The sequence below is a fragment of the Narcine bancroftii genome, chromosome 2 (genome assembly GCF_036971445.1).
Source record: "Narcine bancroftii isolate sNarBan1 chromosome 2, sNarBan1.hap1, whole genome shotgun sequence".
Taxonomy (NCBI): Eukaryota; Metazoa; Chordata; class Chondrichthyes; order Torpediniformes; family Narcinidae; genus Narcine; species Narcine bancroftii.
In genome coordinates this window covers 372,968,163-372,989,051 of record NC_091470.1, presented here as the reverse complement: position 1 = coordinate 372,989,051, position 20,889 = coordinate 372,968,163, and the positions used below count along the sequence as shown (strand labels likewise).

The 20,889-nt window shown below is 43.7% G+C and overlaps 1 protein-coding gene across 8 annotated transcripts in view; it reads right to left on the bottom strand.

Annotated features, from left to right (window-relative positions):
• Positions 1–20,889, bottom strand: part of LOC138755891 (anion exchange protein 2-like) — a 356,627-nt gene that overhangs the window by 152,714 nt on the left and 183,024 nt on the right. Inside the window, exon 1 of one of the 8 annotated variants that reach the window (XM_069922677.1) lies at positions 8,425–8,538. The exons of the other annotated variants lie outside the window; for them this stretch is intronic. Within the exon in view, the coding sequence (XP_069778778.1) occupies positions 8,425–8,448 (24 nt within the window). The 5' untranslated portion in view covers positions 8,449–8,538. Of the gene's footprint in view, positions 1–8,424; positions 8,539–20,889 lie in introns of those variants that run through there. 8 annotated transcript variants of the gene reach the window in all.

The window sequence follows — 20,889 nt, the reverse complement described above, 5'->3', positions numbered from 1 at the left end:
TGTGAGTGAGTGTGAGAGGGTGTGTGTGTGTGAGAGGGTGTGTGTGTGTGAGAGGGTGTGTGTGTGTGTGTGTGTGAGAGTGTGAGTGAGTGTGAGAGGGTGTGTGTGTGTGTGAGAGGGTGTGTGTGTGTGAGAGTGTGTGTGTGTGTGAGAGAGAGGGTGTGTGTGTGAGAGTGTGTGTGTGTGAGAGTGTGAGTGAGTGTGAGAGGGTGTGTGTGTGTGTGAGAGGGTGTGTGTGTGTGAGAGGGTGTGTGTGTGTGTGTGTGTGAGAGTGTGAGTGAGTGTGAGAGGGTGTGTGTGTGTGTGTGTGTGAGAGGGTGTGTGTGTGTGAGAGTGTGTGTGTGTGTGTGTGTGTGTGAGAGGGTGTGAGTGAGAACACATCACTTTGCATTTGTAAATCTGTCCTTCTTTGCCTCACATTCCAGTTCACCTGGATCCTGTTGTCTTCTTCAATAATCTTCACCGTCCACCATACCACCGAGTGTGGCTCCAGCCACAAATTCACCAATCCTCACTAACTCACAGTCTCACCCAAGTCATTTGTGGAGATGACAAACAGCAGGGATCCAGCATCAATCCCTATTACACAGCATCACTTTCTCAAGGCCACTGAACATGGGGAGTAAACGTGAACCTTATTGTGCCACCCTGATCTTGTTCCAGTTACGTTCAGCGGGAATGAAGCCAACATCCATTTGAGATGTCCTTCACAATTCTCATGTTTGCAACTGCCTTCAATTCCATGCCCTTCTCTTTGGTCCTGATTAATAATGAGATCTAACCTGAGTAATTAGCTAGGTTAAAACACAGAACAGAATCCGAGACTGCCCAGTGGGAGTAATAATAGAGGGATTCAGGTAATATTACAAGCCCTGGGAGTGAGGGACATGCTGCTTATTAATGTAAAGACGACAGACAATCGATAAGCCAATGAGACAGGCCTGATGCTATTGATAATTTAATGACAAAGTTATGGTCAGAATATGGCCAGCAGTGGCAAGGCCTGCAGTTACTGCCCATTTTTGTCGCAGGCAAGTGCCTACTGAAAGCTCTGCAGTCCCTCTGGTGAAGGAGCACCCCCAGTTATGTTGGGGAGAGAGAGGTCAGGTTTTGATGCACTGACAATGAGGGAATGTTAGGAGGTCAGGCGAACCTCCAGACTCACCAGCGCATCATTATGGGATGTGAAGTGCAGTGTTGGTCTCCGAGTGCGGGCGTGTGTGACGGACAGACAGACAGAAAGAGTGAGACAATGAAAGGACGGAGACATTGAGAATGAGCAAATGGGATAGAATGAGAGAGGGGGAAGAGAGAGAAAATGGGATAGAGTGAGAGAGGGGGAAGAGAGAGAAAATGGGATAGAGTGACAGAGGGGGAAGAGAGAGAAAATGGGATAGAATGAGAGAGAGGGAAGAGAGAAAATGGGATAGAATGAGAGAGGGGGAAGAGAGAGAAAATGGGATAGAGTGAGAGAGGGGAAGAGAAAATGGGATAGAGTGAGAGAGGGGGAGAGAAAATGGGATAGAATGAGAGAGGGGGAAGAGAGAGAAAATGGGATAGAGTGAGAGAGGGGGAGAGAAAATGGGATAGAATGAGAGAGGGGGAAGAGAGAGAAAATGGGATAGAATGAGAGAGGGGAAGAGAGAGAAAATGGGATAGAATGAGAGAGGGGGAAGAGAGAGAAAATGGGATAGAATGAGAGGGGAAGAGAGAGAAAATGGGATAGAATGAGAGAGGGGGAAGAGAGAAAATGGGATAGAGTGAGAGAGGGGGAGAGAAAATGGGATAGAATGAGAGGGGAAGAGAGAGAAAATGGGATAGAATGAGAGAGGGGGAAGAGAGAGAAAATGGGATAGAGTGAGAGAGGGGGAGAGAAAATGGGATAGAGTGAGAGAGGGGGAGAGAAAATGGGATAGAATGAGAGAGGGGGAGAGAAAATGGGATAGAGTGAGAGAGGGGGAGAGAAAATGGGATAGAATGAGAGAGGGGGAAGAGAGAGAAAATGGGATAGAATGAGAGAGGGGGAAGAGAGAGAAAATGGGATAGAATGAGAGAGGGGGAAGAGAGAGAAAATGGGATAGAATGAGAGGGGAAGAGAGAGAAAATGGGATAGAATGAGAGAGGGGGAGAGAAAATGGGATAGAATGAGAGAGGGGGAAGAGAGAGAAAATGGGATAGAATGAGAGAGGGGAAGAGAGAGAAAATGGGATAGAATGAGAGAGGGGGAAGAGAGAGAAAATGGGATAGAATGAGAGGGGAAGAGAGAGAAAATGGGATAGAATGAGAGAGGGGGAAGAGAGAAAATGGGATAGAGTGAGAGAGGGGGAGAGAAAATGGGATAGAATGAGAGGGGAAGAGAGAGAAAATGGGATAGAATGAGAGAGGGGGAAGAGAGAGAAAATGGGATAGAGTGAGAGAGGGGGAGAGAAAATGGGATAGAGTGAGAGAGGGGGAAGAGAGAGAAAATGGGATAGAATGAGAGAGGGGGAAGAGAGAGAAAATGGGATAGAATGAGAGAGGGAGAAGAGAGAGAAAATGGGATAGAATGAGAGAGGGAGAAGAGAGAGAAAATGGGATAGAATGAGAGAGGGGGAAGAGAGAGAAAATGGGATAGAATGAGAGAGGGGGAAGAGAGAGAAAATGGGATAGAATGAGAGAGGGGGAAGAGAGTGAAAATGGGATAGAATGAGAGAGGGGGAAGAGAGAGAAAATGGGATAGAATGAGAGAGGGAGAAGAGAGAGAAAATGGGATAGAATGAGAGAGGGGAAGAGAGTGAAAATGAGAGAGAGAGAGAAAGGCATAGTTTTGAGCTTTCCCCTAATGGGAGGACATAATGCACTGAAGGTACAGGTCCTTCAGCCCACAATGTTGTCCTGACCTACATAAAGCTCCTCCACAATCCATCCATCCCGTCTACCTCATACCCAGGGGTGCAGAGCTCACCAAAAACAGCGACAGGAAGGTTCCAGAGCTCACCAAAAACAGCGACAGGAAGGTTCCAGAGCTCACCAAAAACAGCGACAGGAAGGTTCCAGAGCTCACCAAAAACAGCGACAGGAAGGTTCCAGAGCTCACCAAAAACAGCGACAGGAAGGTTCCAGAGCAGTGGTCTGGTGAGCTCCAGCAGTACTGCACCCAACATGGTTAACCACTGTCTGTATATTATTCTGTCGGGGCATACCCAGTGGTCAACTGTACCTGTGGCTCCACCCACAGCCCCCTCCCAGTTCAGGACAGGTGAGCAGCATGGACATGATTCCATTCTATTATGAATAAAAGCCTCTCAGTTTTGCATAACTTCCAGTCTTTTGGAGTTATTGATTATTGCATCACCATAACCCACTATTTTTCTTACATCCTTGTGCTCGAGTCCTTTGTGCCGATTGTACCAGCCTCCACCAACACCCTCGGTAAGGCATTAGAGGCACCCACTACTCTCTGCGTAAAATAATCCTACCTCTAACGTCTCCCCTAAACTTTCCTCCACTCACCAAACAGGTTTGAGCACACTTAAAGTCCACACCTGACCCAGCCAGGGAGATCATAAAACATTACTGCACACCTCACTGACAAAAGGCAAAGGAGGAAAAACCCAACACCCAACCCCAACCAACCAATTTTCCCTTGCAACCGCTGCAATCGTGTCTGCCTGTCCCGCATCGGACTTGTCAGCCACAAACGAGCCTGCAGCTGACGTGGACTTTTTACCCCCTCCATAAATCTTCGTCCGCGAAGCCAAGCCAAAGATAAAGACTGCACAGTACAGACCCTTCGGCCCTCCATGTTGTGCAAACCTTCCTATTTCTGCCAAAAATAAAATACTAAACCCTCCCTACCCCATAACCCTGTATTTTTCTTCCATCCATGGGCCTAAGAATCTCTTAAATGCCCCTAATGTTTCAGCCTCCATCACCATCCCTGGCAAGGCATTCTAGGCTCCCACATGAGATGTCCTCTGGTATTGACCATTGCTTACCCCATCTATGCCTTTCAATCTTATAAACTCTATTAAGTTGCCTCTCATCCTCCATCAATCCAAACAGAAATCTCCAAGCTCACTCAACCTTTCCTCATAAGACATGTTCTCCAATCCAGGCAACATCCTGGCGACATGGTTAGTTTAACACTTAGCGCAATATTGTTACAGCGCCAGCAATCGGGACCGGTCTTCGAATCCTGATCTGTCTGTAAGGAGTCTATACATTCTCCCCGTGGCTGTGTGGGTTTCCTCCGGGGGCTCTGGTGCCCTCCCACCCTTCAAAACAGACCAGGGTATTGTAGGTTGATTGGGTGTAGTTGGGAGGCACGGGCTTGTGGCCTGAAAGGGCCTGTTACTGTGTTGTAAGTCTAAATCTCCTCTGCCCCCTCTTTAAACCTTCTACAAACTTCCTGTAATGATACTCCTAAGTGTGGTCCAACCAGAGTTTCATGGAGCTGAAACATTACCTGGTGGCTTTTGAACACAATCCTCTGACTGATGAAAGCCATGACACCTTGTGCCTTAACCACCCTGTCAACATGGGCATTAACTTGGCGCATCAGTGGACCTGGGCCCACGATCCCTCTGTTCCTGCACACTGGTGAATCCTGCCATTTACCATGTACTCCACCTTCGTTTAACCTGCCAAAGTGAATCATTTCACTTTTCCAGATTGAACTCCACCTGCTACTTTTCTGCTCAACTCTGCATCCTGTCTACGTCCTGTTGTAATCTCCCCTGACTTTCTACACGATCCACAACACCTCCCATCTTCAAGTCATCTGCTGGGGGGTGGGGGGAGAAGAGAGTGGGTCCTCCAGTTCAGAGGCTGTCTTTTAAAGGCACTGGAAGGTACAGAAGGACTCCATGGAGAGCAGAGAAGTTAGAGAGAGTGAGGTGGGGGAGGCAGGGTAGAGAGAGAGGGCAGGATAGTGAGGTGCGAGGGAGGGAGGGGAGGGGGTTGGGTAAGGCAGAGGGGTGGGTAGGGAGGAGTCGGGAGGGGGAATTAGGGAGAGGGTCGAGAGGAGTGGTGGGGCAGGGAAAGAAGAGAGAGAGAGACAATTACAACAATGAGCAACATGCAAACAGCAAACATAGATCAGACAATTAAACGTGAGGGAATGTAGAAAAGTAGAAGGAACATGGAAGCTGTTCCAGAGACTGAATTCCCACAAGAGCTTCCTATTTAAAGTAAAACAGCTACAAATATAAAGAAAGAAATAAAAATGTAGATCAGAGGTTTTCAAACTTTTCCCTTCCACCCAGATCCCACCTTAAGTAATCCCTTACTAATCACAGAGCACTGATGGCAGAGGGATTGCTTAAGGTGGAATGTGAGTGGGAAGAAAAAATGAAACCACTGATGTAGATGGATGGTTTGGTAAGTTTGCAGATGATGTATGGAAATATGAACAATGTTGAAGGCTGTAATAGGAAACAGTTGAATAGGCTGTTTCAGGTATGAGACCACATGACATAGGAGCAGAAATTGGCCATTTAGCCCACTGAGACTGCCCTGCCATTCAATCATGAGCTGATCCATTTTCCCTCAACCCCTCTGCCCGGCCTTCTCTCCATAACCCTTTGATGTCCTGGCTAATCAAGAACCTATCAATCTCTGCTTTAAATACACCCAATGTCCCAGCCTCCATTGCTGCCTGTGGCAACAAATTCCAGATTCACTATCCTCTGGCTGAAGAAATTCTTCAGGGCAGACGCCCTTCAATCCTGAAGTTGTGCCCTCTTGTCCTAGACTCTCCCACCTTGGGGAACAACCTTTCTCCATCTCTCTCTGTCCATTCCTTTCAACATTCAAAATGATTCAATGGGATTCCCCCTCATTGTCCTAAATCCCAAGAGTCCAGGCCAAGAGCTGTAACCCTTTCATTCCCATTCCCAGCATCATCCTTGTGAACCTCCTCTGTGGCCTCTAACGTCAGCACATCCTTCCTTAAATGAGCAGAGAAATGACAGATAAGTTCATTTCAGACAAGTGTGAGATGATTGAATTTAAAGAGAAAGTACATAGTTAATAACAGGGCCCTGGACAGCATTGATGAACAGAGGGCTCTGGGGTCCGGGCCCACAGCTCGTTGAAAGTGGCCATTCAAGTAGACAGGATGGTAAAGAAGGTGTGTGGTCTGCTTGGCCTCAGGAGGGCACTGAGTATGAAAATTAGGTTGCAGTGATAAACAACTTTGGTCAGGCCGCATTGGAATATTGTCTGCAATTCTGGCCATCCCATTATAATGAGGAAGTGGAGGCTTTGGAAAAGGGACAGAAAGGGTTTAGCAGGTTGCTCCCTGGATTAGAGGGTACGAGTTGTGAGGAAAAGCTGGACAAACTGGCTGGCTTAATTTTGACATACAGCATGGTAACAGGCCCTTTTGGCCCACAAGCCCATGCCACTCAATTACCCCCATTAACATACAGCCCCAATACTCTTTGAAGGGCGGAAGAAAACTGAGCACTTGGAAGAAATCCACACAGACATGGGGACAACATCCAAACTCCTTACAGACAGCGTGGGATTCGAACCTGGGTCAATGGTGTTATAACCATATAACCATTTACGGAGCGGAAACAGAGCATGTTGGCCTTTCGAGTCCGTTTCAAGGAGGTAGCGGACTTTTGCTTCTCAGACTGTAGACCTGTGACTAGTGGGGCCTCAGGGATCGGTGTTGGGACCATTGTTGTCTGTCATCATATCAATGAGCTGGATGATATTGTGGTAAATTGGATCAGCAGGTTTGCAGATGACACTAAGATTGGAGACGTTGTGGACAGTGAAGAAGGTTTTCAAAGCTGCAGAGGGATCTGGACCAGCTGGAAAAATGGGCTGTAAAATGACAGATGGAATTTAATGCAGACAAGTGGGAGGTTTTGCATTTTGGAAGGACAAACCAAGAAAGGACGTACACGGTAAATGGTCGGGCACTGAGGAGTGGGGTAGAACCGAGGGATCTGGAAATACAGATACATAATTCCTTGAAAGTGGTGTCACAGGTGGATAGGTTTGTCAAGAGAACTTTTGGCATCTTGGCCTTCATAAATCAAAGTACTGAGTACAGGAGTTGGGATGTTACGGTAAAGTTGTACAAGACATTGGTGAGGCCAAATTTGGAGTATTATGTGTAGTTTTGGTCACTGAACTACAGGAAGGATATCAATAAGATAGAAAGAGTGCAGAGAAGATTTACTAGGATGTTGCCCGGACTTCAGGAACTGAGTTTACAGGGAAAGGTTAAACAGGTTAGGACTTTATTCTCTGGAGCATAGAAGAATGAGGGGAGATTTGATCAAGGTATTTAAAATTATGAGGGGGGCAGACAGAGTAAATATAGGTCGGCTTTTCTCACTGAGAGTAGGTGAGATACAAACCAGAGGACATGGGTTAAGGGTGAAAGGGATAAAGTTTAGGGGGCACATGAAGGTGAAATTCTTCACACAGAGAATGGTGGGATTGTGGAACGAGCTGCCAACTGAGGTGGTGAATGAAGGCTCAATTTTAACATTTAAGAAGAATTTGTATGGGTACCTGGATGGGAGGGGTATGGAGGGATATGGACTGTGTGCAGGTCAGTGGGACTTGGCAGACTTGAAGGGATGAAGGGCCTGTTTTCTGTGCTGCAATGCTCTATGGTTTAGGCAAGAGGCTGAGGGGAGACCTGATAAAGGTTGACAAAATCTTTATCCTGTGGTAACAATGTCACATTCCAGAGAACACGTATTTAAAGTGGGAGCATTAAATTTAAGGGAGATGTGCAGAGCTTGTTTATTTTTACACAGAGAGTGGTGGGTACCTGGAATGCCTTGCTGAGGGAGGTGGTGGAGGCTGGAACAACAGAAACTCTTAAGACAGACACATGATGAAAGAAAAATAGAGGGTTATGGGATAGGGAGAATTTAGTATTTTTTAGGTTTATTATCAGTCGACACATCATGGGGCAAAGGGCCTGTACTGTGCTGCAGTGTTCTATAATCTAAATGCTCTCTGCTGGAGGCACTCATTGCGTTCAACTGCATCAGTGGGAGAAAAAGAATGGTCGTCGTTTTGGGCCGAAGTCCTTTATTAAGACACAAAGGGTGGAGTAACTTACTCCTGCTTCTGTGTTATTGTGTCTTTGTCACAATCTCACCTCTGGCTGTTCGGCACTGTGTGACTCCACTTCCGCCTTTGAGCCCCCAGTAAACACTCACCCTGATCCCGTGCTGTCCTTTGCAGTTCATCCCTTAATCTTTTTTTAAAACCCACAAAACAGTCGAGAAACTTTGAAACAGCATCAAGTCCAGTGCGCAGACAGACTGGCTCCGCATTGCATTGGGCTGCAATGAAGGTATGTGTCCTTGTCCAACCCCAACCCCCACCCCCACCAACTCACTAAAAGCAGCAAATCCATGCTCCCAATTAATCTGTAAGGCTCTGTTCCTGGCAAAGACTTACCTCATCACTCAGGAGGAAGTCCATAAAAAGCAACCCAAGGGTCAGTCTGATTTACTCGGTCAGGTAGAAAAGAATTTCAAGCTGACTGCAAATTACAATAAGCAGTATGTTTGGTTAGTGATTCCCTGCTTGGACCAGGAGGGCAGTGAGCTGGGTGTCTGTGCCGCCTGTTGTCACCGAAGGCTCTCTACCTCACAGTTACTGATTAACCCACCTCACCAGGAGCCTTTCCTGGTCACGGGACACAGACCGACCCAGGATCGTCTTCTTGGCGAGCAGAGGTGGAGATTCAACTGCACCATCTCCTGTTCCCTCTGGCCTATTGGTGATTCTGAAGGATCTCCCCTCCCCATCTCCAGTTCTCAGAAAACATGCTCAGTGAAATTAATTGTTCAAAAACTAGACTTCCTGTGGCCATGTTCTCCAGGTGATTGCTTATAGCAGGGGCCTGGAGATTAATCATTAATTTTTGCAGCTTCTTGGACATCACTCAGGACATCAACTCTGCACCAAAGTTAAACTCTTCCACACACTGGCAGTCAGCCACTCTCAGTTCCTCACCAGGACCGACGGTCAATGTTCCTCGGCTGTCTCCACAAGTGACAACCAGCAAGTCTTGGACCAGTGAGGGGTTCTGAGGCTAAAGAGCACACAAGAGGTGGGCTGTTGGTGACTCAATGCCAGGAACCCCTGCAGGCTTCAGGCTCCTGGAGGCAGCGGTTAAAGGAATCACACCAGGCTGTGGACTGGTGGAGACTGGCTGGAGACTGGCTGAAGGGGTACCAGGTATGCGAACAAGGATGTGAGATGGTGCTGAGGGCACTGAAGGCTCCCTGATCGTTTCGGAGGTTCGGATCTGGAGCTCAGGTTGCCGATAGTTTGGACTGAAGGCTGTGGACTTGTGGGAGGGCTGGAGGCAAATCCACAGACACCTAGTGACTCTGGGGGACTCTCTTTTACTTCTCCTTCTCTGGCTGTAGGAGGCACTGGGCAATTTCTGCCAAAAGTGAATCTTTGTCTGCTTTACGACATTGATTTTCCACAAATAAAGAACATACTCTCTCGTTTCTTTCAGCACGTCATGAAGTCGACTTTCTTTTTATTCCCTGCAGACACATTGCGTTCTTCAACTCCCAGCGGAACTCCTCTGGACCTTCTTACTGATTCACTGCCACACGGGCGATCCTGGTGCTCTCCCTCTCCTCCTCTTGCATCTGAGATTCATCACCCGAACACTGACGCTTAATACACCCGCACATGCACGCTATTACCCCCGCATGCTGCATCGCTTACATCATCAATGGCGGCCGGCACAGCTCCCGACCACAACGTCTAATGAGAAGGTTGTGTTATTACCTCCGCAGTAGGTTCAGTCTTGTCCTCAGTCAGAAATAAAATTGTCCCAGGTCCATAACAGTGTAAGATCACATTTTCTGTTTTATTACATGATGTTAAAATGATCTTGAATCTTGAAGTCTCCCTGCTCACAGATCCCTTCTCCCCTTCACCCCCATGGTTCAAGTGAGCAAGTTACATTCTTTCTTCTTTGGCTTTACACATTCACAATTCCACAGTTCAACCTCTGGTTCATTCTGATACCATCCATGCTGCTGAAGACCCAACTGCGCTGGGTGGGTCACGTCTCCAGAACGGAGGACCATCGCCTTCCCAAGATCGTGTTATATGGCGAGCTCTCCATTGGCCACCGAGACAGTGGTGCACCAAAGAAGAGGTACAAGGACTGCTTAAAGAAATCTCTTGGTACCTGCCACATTGACCACCGCCAATGAGCTGATCTCGCCTCCAACCGTGCATCTTGGCACCTCACAGTTCGGCGGGCAGCAACCTCCTTTGAAGAAGACCGCAGAGCCCACCTCACTGACAAAAGACAAAGGAGGAAAAACCCAACACCCAACCCCAACCCACCAATTTTTCCTTGCAACCGCTGCAACCGTGCCTGCCTGTCCCGCATCGGACTTGTCAGTCACCAACGAGCCTGCAGCAGACGTGGACATACACCTCCATAAATCTTCGTCCGTGAAGCCAAGCCAAAGGAAGAAAAAAAGACTGGGGGATGATTCTGAAGATCTCAGAAAGTGCAGATGTGAATTTAGCAGAATAGCTCAAGGGATGAGAGACGTGGTACAGATAGCGGGGAAAAGCTGGAATGTTTCTCCTTATACCAGAGAGGGGTTTGGGGATATTTACAATCAGTTTTCAGATTTGAGAAGGATTGATGTGCAGCAGGAGCGGCTGTATCCAGAGGACAGGAAGTATCCAGAGGGCAGGCAGTATCCAGAGGGCAGGCAACTTGAAGAAAGTGATGAGAAATTCATCCTTGGTCACACTTGGACAATGTGGCAGGTCACGTTGCACCAAAACAGTGTCAGGCACTGACCATCGCCTACCCATGGCCCCCCCATCGACATCACTCTCCTGGGGTGGGGGGGGGGTGGGGGTGGGTCACCAGGCACCAGAGTTTCAACTGCACCAGCCACATAAATACGACAGAGGACTGTCCCAAGTGGGAAGTGAGTCACTTCCTTTCCAAGGCACAAGTCAGGGACATGATGGGGTCCGCACCAACGTTACTCAAGAAACTTGAAGCATCCAGGACAAAGCAGCCCGCCTGCTCAGACCGTATCCAACCCACTGAACACCCATTCCCTCCACCGTCACATACAGTGGCTGCAGTCTCCCTATACTATCCACAAAATGCACTGCTGTTCCTCACCCAGGTTATCCAACAGCATCTCGGTACCTACCACTAAGAGGTTGTGCAGCAGGTGGACGGGAGCACCACTTGTGTGTTTCAGTCCAGTCATATTCTAATTTGGAAATATATCACTGACACATCATCATAAGATGACACAGAGGAGTCACGTGATGTGGCCGGCCAGGGAATTCCAGCCCTCTCCCGAAAAGTTTAAAAAAACACACAAAACACAAAGGTACAAGAGTAAAATTTACAACAAAGTAAAAATAAAGGTGAGAAGAAAATGGCAGCAAAGAGAGAAAAGTCAAAAACAACGGGAAGAAGAGAAGAAGAAAGAACGTTGGAAGAAGAAGGTGAAGGCCTTACCTGTCCGAGGAGGCCCGCCATGGAGAGAGAAGCCCGCTCCCACAGGTCAGTGGAGGTCCCGGGCTCGGGACTACAAAAATGGCTCACGGAGCCGAGTAAAAGTGCGCAACCGCCCATGAAAAAAAACCCACTGACGGGAGGGGGGATCAGCTGCGGAGTCGATCTCCACACCTGAGAGAGACACCTGCAGCACAGCAGCAGGAGCAGAACAGAGACAATAATGACAACAAGAAAGAAGAGGGTAAAAAGAAAACAAGGAAACAACAGATGGTCAACCCAGAGGAAGAAGAAGAAGAAGAACAGAAAGAAGTGGAAGAAGAAGAGAAAAGCAAGACAATGGATGTATCTTTTTTTAAAGAATATATGGAATCAGTGAAAGAATGGCAATTACAAGAATTTGATGAGATAAAAAGAAGAATTAAGAATGCAGAAGAAAGAATGAATAAAATGGAAGTGGCCATATCAGAGATAGGAAAAAGAGTGGAAAATATGGAAGAACGAGAAATAATCGTAGAAATGGAAGTAGAGGACTTAAAAGAGAAATTAGAAGAATCTGATAAAAAAGTTAAAGAGACACAGGAGCTGTTAGCTCAGAAGATAGATATAATAGAAAACTATAATAGAAGAAGATCCTGAGGCAGTTTACCTTGGTCCCAACAAAGCTTGAAAAACTCATGCAGTTTGGCATGCAGAGTTTTGCCGCCAGCCTTCCAGACTTCTGGGGGGATTCCATCCATACCTGCTGCTTTGCCACTTTTCAGTTGTTCGATTGCCTTATATGTCTCATCCAGGGTGGGAACCTCATCCAGCTCTAGCCTTAGGGGCTGTTGAGGGAGCTGGAGCAGGGCGGAATCTTGGACTGAGCGGTTGGTACTGAAAAGAGATCGGAAGTGTTCTGACCATCGGTTGAGGATGGAGATCTTGTCGCTGAGGAGGACTTTGCCGTCTGAGCTGCGCAGCGGGCTTTGGACTTGGGGTGAGGGGCCGTACACAGCCATCACCCTGTACAAAAACAAAGGCGAGAAATCAGACTGCTCAAACTACAGGGGAATCACGTTGCTCTCCATTGCAGGCAAAATCTTCGCTAGGATTCTACTAAATAGAATAATACCTAGTGTCGCCGAGAATATTCTCCCAGAATCACAGTGCGGCTTTCGCGCAAACAGAGGAACCACTGACATGGTCTTTGCCCTCAGACAGCTCCAAGAAAAGTGCAGAGAACAAAACAAAGGACTCTACATCACCTTTGTTGACCTCACCAAAGCCTTCGACACCGTGAGCAGGAAAGGGCTTTGGCAAATACTAGAGCGCATCGGATGTCCCCCAAAGTTCCTCAACATGATTATCCAACTGCACGAAAACCAACAAGGTCGGGTCAGATACAGCAATGAGCTCTCTGAACCCTTCTCCATTAACAATGGCGTGAAGCAAGGCTGTGTTCTCGCACCAACCCTCTTTTCAATCTTCTTCAGCATGATGCTGAACCAAGCCATGAAAGACCCCAACAATGAAGACGCTGTTTACATCCGGTACCGCACGGATGGCAGTCTCTTCAATCTGAGGCGCCTGCAAGCTCACACCAAGACACAAGAGAAACTTGTCCGTGAACTACTCTTTGCAGATGATGCCGCTTTAGTTGCCCATTCAGAGCCAGCTCTTCAGCGCTTGACGTCCTGCTTTGCGGAAACTGCCAAAATGTTTGGCCTGGAAGTCAGCCTGAAGAAAACTGAGGTCCTCCATCAGCCAGCTCCCCACCATGACTACCAGCCCCCCCACATCTCCATCGGGCACACAAAACTCAAAACGGTCAACCAGTTTACCTATCTCGGCTGCACCATTTCATCAGATGCAAGGATCGACAATGAGATAGACAACAGACTCGCCAAGGCAAATAGCGCCTTTGGAAGACTACACAAAAGAGTCTGGAAAAACAACCAACTGAAAAACCTCACAAAGATAAGCGTATACAGAGCCGTTGTCATACCCACACTCCTGTTCGGCTCCGAATCATGGGTCCTCTACCGGCACCACCTACGGCTCCTAGAACGCTTCCACCAGCGTTGTCTCCGCTCCATCCTCAACATCCATTGGAGCGCTCACACCCCTAACGTCGAGGTACTCGAGATGGCAGAGGTCGACAGCATCGAGTCCACGCTGCTGAAGATCCAGCTGCGCTGGATGGGTCACGTCTCCAGAATGGAGGACCATCGCCTTCCCAAGATCGTATTATATGGCGAGCTCTCCACTGGCCACCGTGACAGAGGTGCACCAAAGAAAAGGTACAAGGACTGCCTAAAGAAATCTCTTGGTGCCTGCCACATTGACCACCGCCAGTGGGCTGATAACGCCTCAAACCGTGCATCTTGGCGCCTCACAGTTTGGCGGGCAGCAGCCTCCTTTGAAGAAGACCGCAGAGCCCACCTCACTGACAAAAGGCAAAGGAGGAAAAACCCAACACCCAACCCCAACCAACCAATTTTCCCTTGCAACCGCTGCAATCGTGTCTGCCTGTCCCGCATCGGACTGGTCAGCCACAAACGAGCCTGCAGCTGACGTGGACTTTTTACCCCCTCCATAAATCTTCGTCCGCGAAGCCAAGCCAAAAAAAAATAATAGAAGAAATAATATAAATATAGTGGGCCTTAAGGAAGATGAAGAATTTATAAAAGATTGGATCCCCAGGGTCCTGGGAAGACCAGAATTACAGGAAGAAATGGAAATAGAGAGGGCACATAGAACTTTTGCCCGGAAACCACAACCGCAGCAAAAACCAAGGTCCATTTTAGTAAAATTCTTAAGATATACAACAAGAGAAAATATATTGGAGAAAGCAATGAAGAAAATAAGAGAAGACAAAAAGCCACTGGAATACAAAGGTCAAAAAATTTTTTTCTATCCAGACATAAGTTTTGAACTCCTGAAGAAGAGGAAGGAGTTCAATACAGCGAAAACGATCTTATGGAAAAAAGGATATAAATTTATGTTAAAGTACCCAGCGGTACTTAAAATAGTTATTCCAGGGCAACAAAACAGACTATTCTCGGATCCAGAGGAAGCACGAAAATTTGCAGAACAACTACAAAACAAGCAGAGAGATGAAGACATGTAATGAGAGTAAAAATGACCACAAACTATATGTATGTGTGTATATGTGTGTACATGAATGTATCCGTATTTAGAGGAAAATATATAGAGTATAGATAAGAATTAATAAGGGAGGGAAAGGGAGTAGAGGGAATAAGGAGGGAATTAAAAGAGTGACCTTTGTTACATATGAAAATTGAAATCTTTTCTGGGGGGGCTGGGTGGGGAGGAGTTACGGTCACTACAAAATCAGTTGACTTTTGCGAGTGAATTCGCAAATCCAAATGGAGAGGGGAGATGTGGTTGCCCGACAAGGGATAAAGGGCAACTCAGGAGGGGGAGGGGAGAATGGGGTTAAAGAAGTTTTAAATAGGAGAATAAGGAAAATGTTTGATGTTTTAGAAATGTTGTCTTATAAAGTGTTCAAAACAAGAAAGCAGAAATGGATAAGAAGGAAAGATGATGATGAGGAAACGGAAAGGGAAGATAAACAAAGTATGAAATGGCTACATTGAACTATCTTCTTTTTTGGCTTGGCTTCGCGGATGAAGATTTATGGAGGGGGTAAAAAGTCCACGTCAGCTGCAGGCTCGTTTGTGGCTGACAAGTCCGATGCGGGACAGGCAGACACGGTTGAACTATATGACTTTAAATATTAACGGAATACATAACCAAATCAAAAGGAAGAAACTGCTAAATTTACTGAAAAAATAAAAAATTGATATAGCATTTGTGCAAGAAACACATTTATCTGAATTGGAGCACAAGAAATTAAAGAGAGATTGGGTAGGACACGTAACAGCAGCGTCGTATAATTCAAAAGCAAGAGGAGTAGCTATATTAATTAGTAAAAATGTGCCAATTAAAATAAAAGAGGAAATAATAGATCCAGCAGGGAGATATGCAATGATAAAATGTCAGATATATTCGGAGTTTTGGAATCTACTCAATGTACATTCAGCTAACGAAGAAGATCAAAAGTTTATGCAAGATATTTTTTTAAAGATAGCAGATACGCAAGGGAACATATTAATAGGAGGGGATTTCAACCTTAATTTGGATTCAAATATGGACAAAACTTGGAAAAAAATTAACAGAAAGAACAAAGTAACCAAATTTATAATTAAATCGATGCAAGAAATGCAACTTTTGGATATATGGAGGAAACAACACCCAAAGGAAAAGGAATATTCATATTATTCGGGTAGACATAAAACATACTCAAGAATAGACCTATTCCTGTTATCAGCTCTTATGCAAGATAGAGTAAGAAAAACAGAATATAAAGCTAGAATATTATCGGACCATTCACCCTTGATATTGACAATAGAGTTAGAGGACATCCCTCTAAGAATGTATAGATGGAGATTAAACTCCATGTTACTCAAAAGGCAGGATTTTAGAGAATTCATTGAAAGACAAATTAAAATGTATTTTGAAATAAATACGGAATCAGTGGAAGATAAGTTTATATTATGGGATGCAATGAAAGCGTTCATTAGAGGGCAAATAATAAGTTATGTAACCAAGATGAAGAAGGACTATAATCAGGAAACAGAGCAGTTGGAAAGGGAAATAGTAAATATAGAAAAAGAATTAGCAATGAAGGAAGATACAACTAAAAGAAGAGAATTGGCGGATAAAAAAATAAAATATGAAACACTACAAACATATAAGGTGGAGAAGAATATAATGAAGACAAAACAGAAATATTATGAACTAGGGGAAAAAACGCACAAAATTCTAGCGTGGCAGCTTAAGACAGAACAAGCTAAGAAAATGGTATTGGCATCAAGAAAAAAAGACAAACAAATCACATATAATCCAACGGAGATTAATGAAAACTTCAGAGAATTCTACGAACAATTATACCAAACTGAAAACGAAGGGAAAGAAGGCAAAATAGATGAATTTTTAACTAAAATTGAACTACCAAAATTACAAATAGAGGAACAAAATAAATTAACAGAACCATTTGAAATAGTAGAAATACAAGAGATAATAAAAAAATTACCAAATAATAAAACACCAGGAGAGGATGGATTCCCAATAGAATTCTATAAAACATTTAAAGATTTATTAATTCTTCCTGTCCTGGAAGTAATCAACCAGATTGACAAAACACAAAGCTTACCAGATTCATGTAAAACAGCAATAATTACAGTAATACTAAAGCAAGGGAAAGATCCACTCGCACCAGCGTCATATAGACCAATATCATTACTTAACACAGATATCTTAATAAGATAATAGCTAAACTATTAGCAAACAGATTAGCAGATTATGTACCTAAAATGGTAAATCTAGACCAAACTGGATTTATTAAAAAAAGACGCACAACAGACAATATTTGTAAATTTATTAACTTAATTCATGCAGTAGAAGGGAGTAAAGCACCAACAGTAGCAGTTGCTTTAGACGCAGTGAAGGCCTTTGACAGAGTAGAATGGAATTATTTATTCAAAGTATTGCAAAAATTCAGTTTACCAGAGAAGTATATTAATTGGATTAAAGCATTATATAAGGGGCCATTGGCGAAAGTGACAGTAAATGGATATGTATCAAAGCAATTTAACTTAAGCAGATCAACAAGGCAGGGATGCCCACTATCACCCTTATTGTTCGCGTTAGCTATAGAACCACTAGCAGAATTGATAAGAACAGAAAATAATATAAAAGGGATAAAAATAAAAGACAAGGAATATAAAATCAGTTTATTTGCAGATGATGTTATAGTATACTTAACAGAACCAGAACTATCAATAAAAGAATTATATAAGAAATTGAAGGAATATGGAGAAGTGTCGGGTTACAAGATTAACGTAAATAAAAGTGAAGCAATGCCAATGAATAATGCGGATTTCTCAAAATTTAAGAAGGAATCACCATTCAGATGGCAAATGCAAGCAATAAGATACCTAGGTATACAAATAAATAAATAAAAATCTCGGCCAACTATATAAACTCAATTATTATCCACTAATGAAAAAATTACAGGGCGATTTAGAGCATTGGAAAGATTTACCATTAACACTAATAGGAAGGATAAACTGTATTAAAATGAACATTTTCCCAAGGATATTATACCCATTTCAGGCATTGCCAATACACTTGACAGAGAAATTCTTCAAGGAGTTAAAGAAAATAATAAGGAAATTTTTATGGAAAGGGGGGTAACCGAGGATAGCACTAGATAAATTAACAGAATGGTATAAACAAGGAGGCTTACAACTGCCAAACTTTAAAAATTATTATAGAGCCGCACAATTAAGATCCCTATCAGATTTTTACCAAACAAAGGAAAAGCCAGATTGGACTAGATTAGAACTAGATAAAATAGGGGAAAAGATACCTGAACACATATTATATAAATGGGATGAAAAATTGGTACAACGTAGGAGTTCTCCAGTATTACATCATCTGCTCAATATTTGGAAGAAGATTCATGTAGAAAGGAATAAAACAAATTACCAATTACCAAAACTAATATTGATGCAAAATCAGTTACTCCCTTTTACAATAGATAACCTTTCCTTTAGAGAATGGTAAAAAAAAGGGATCAAAAGAATAGAAAATTATTTTTCAGGAAATAGATTATTATCCTTTGAACAAATGAAAGATAAATACAATATAACTCAAGATACAGTGCTGGCATATTACCAACTGAGATTCTACATGAAGGACAAATTGGGAAGCAGTCTGAGGTTACCAGAGGGAAGTAATTTTGAATATGTGATTACAGACACAATGATAATCAAAAGATTTATAACAAATATGTATATTAAACTACAAGAAAAGGAGAATGAGGAAACAAATGGTAAAACTAAACAAAAATGGGAACAAGATCTAAACATAAAGATAAAAAAGGAAACATGGGAGAAGTTATGTTCTGGAACGATGAGAAATACAATAAATACGAGGTTACGTATGATACAATATAACTGGATACACAGGCTATACATTACACCTCAAAAGTTAAATAAATGGGACCCAACAGTATCTGATAGATGTTTTCGTTGTAAAAAAGAAATGGGAACAACAATTCATGCAATCTGGACATGTGAGAAAGTAGAAAAATTTTGGGAAGATCTAAACCAGATATTAAATAAAATTACAGAAAACAATATACCAAAAAACCCAGAGATCTTCCTCCTAAGTAACATAAAAAACAAAGAATTTGGACTTGATTTGGATGGTGCAGAAAAAAGATTTGTTAAGATAGCTCTAGCCGTAGCAAAAAAATGTATTATGTCAACCTGGAAATTGGAAGATAATTTGAAAATACAACAATGGTATATAGAAATGAATAAATGTATTCCATTGGAAAAAATAACATATAGTTTAAGAAATAATATTGAAATATTTGAACAAATATGGGAGCCATACATGAAACACAATAGAGAAAACCTACCGGGGACATCTACCACCTAAATTAACGAAAGGAGAAGGAAATGAAAAGAATTGACTCAGTGGAATTTCTTGTTTATTTTTATTGAATGACAACATTGTTTGACTGGTTTAATGTATCTTAGATTTTGTACTTTAAATGGATGGGGGGGGAGGTAGGGAGGGTGGGATGGGAGGAGGGAGGGGGGAGAAAATGACACTGTATATATTTGAAAAGGAAAATGTATGTATCATGGTCAATGTGGTTTATGGTGTGAAAAATAAAAAATTAAAAAAAAAATAAAAAAAATCATAAGATGACAGACAGGGAAGTGGAATTATGCCACTCAGCCCATCAAGTCCACTGGCCATTCCATCCTGGTGACTTACCATCCTTTTCAACCCTATTTTCCTGCCTTCTCCCCATAACCCTGGGTGCCCTTCCTAATCAAGAACTGACCTACCTCCTACCTCCATCTTAAATATAAGATCATATCCTTAATGACCTGGCCTCCACAGCCATCCGCAGCAATGAATTCCACCCCCCCCCCCCCCACCCCCGGGTAATGAAATTCCCCCTCATTTCCGTTTCAAAGGATCATTTTGTATTCTGAGGCTGTATTCTCTGGTCCCAGACTCCCCCACCACAGGATACATCCTCTCCACATCCACTCTATCCAGGCCTTTCAGTATTCAATAGCTTTCAATGAGATCAACCCTCATCCTCCATTGAGTACAATCCCAGAGCCTCCAAACAATCCTTGTATGAGAACCCTTTCATTTCAGGGATCATACTGTAAAGCTCCACTGGAGCTCCTCAGGTGAACCTCAAGCCAGGGCTACCTAAATTCCATCAGTATGTGGACTTTGCTACAAGAGGGGCGAACACATTTGACCTTGTGTATACAAACATCTACAAAGTTTACTGGGTGAAGTCCCACCCCCACCTCAGACACTCAGACCACATCTCTGTAATGCTAATCCCAGCATACAGACTGCTCATCAGATGCTGCAGACCAGTTCAGAAGCAGGTTAAAACCTGGCCTGCGGGGACCATACATGCACTTCAAGACTGCTTTGAGCCCACTGACTGGAACAGGTTCAAAGAAGCAGCAAACCGATAGCGACTGCATTAATCTGGAGGAGTCTTTTTTTATGGAAAGGTAAACTATCTCGAGTATCGATGCAAAAGGTGACATGGTCATATGATCTGGGAAGCCTTCAGTTACCCCATTTTCAAAATTATTATCAGACAGCGCAGTTGAAATTTATTAGTAGACTGTTTGATATTGATCAACCACCGATGTGGATTTATGTGGAAATGGATCAGATACAGGACAGATCAATATATAATTCTATATATAAATGGAATTTATTGCTTTTACAGCATACAAGTTACCCGTTTTAACTCATTTGTTTAAAGTATGGAATGAATGGAGCCAACTTATAGGTTCAAAAGAAGTATGTTCAATTAAAACTCCGTTATATCAAAACCGGTTGATTCCTGTTTCCATGCAAAATCCTTATCTAAAGGAATGGGATTTATCAATTGAAGATTGTTTTGAGGCAGGTTCATTTCTTTCATTTGATAGGCTTAGGGAGAAGTTTGGGACATCACAAAACACATTGTTTGCCTATTATCAAGTACGTGATTTTTTTAATGAATAGTTTTGGTCGAGAAATGATATTTCCAATACAATTGAGGTTTGAAATATTGCTTATAGATAAGGGAAAGAAAGGGTTTCTACCAAAGGATTGGAGGGTGGCGCATGTCGTTCCTCTGTTTAAGAAAGGGTCTAAATGCAAACCTGGGAATTACAGGCCCGTGAGTCTGACGTCTGTGGTGGGTAAGTTGATGGAAAGTGTTCTGAGGGATGCTATTTACAAATTTTTGGACGTACAAGGATTGATAG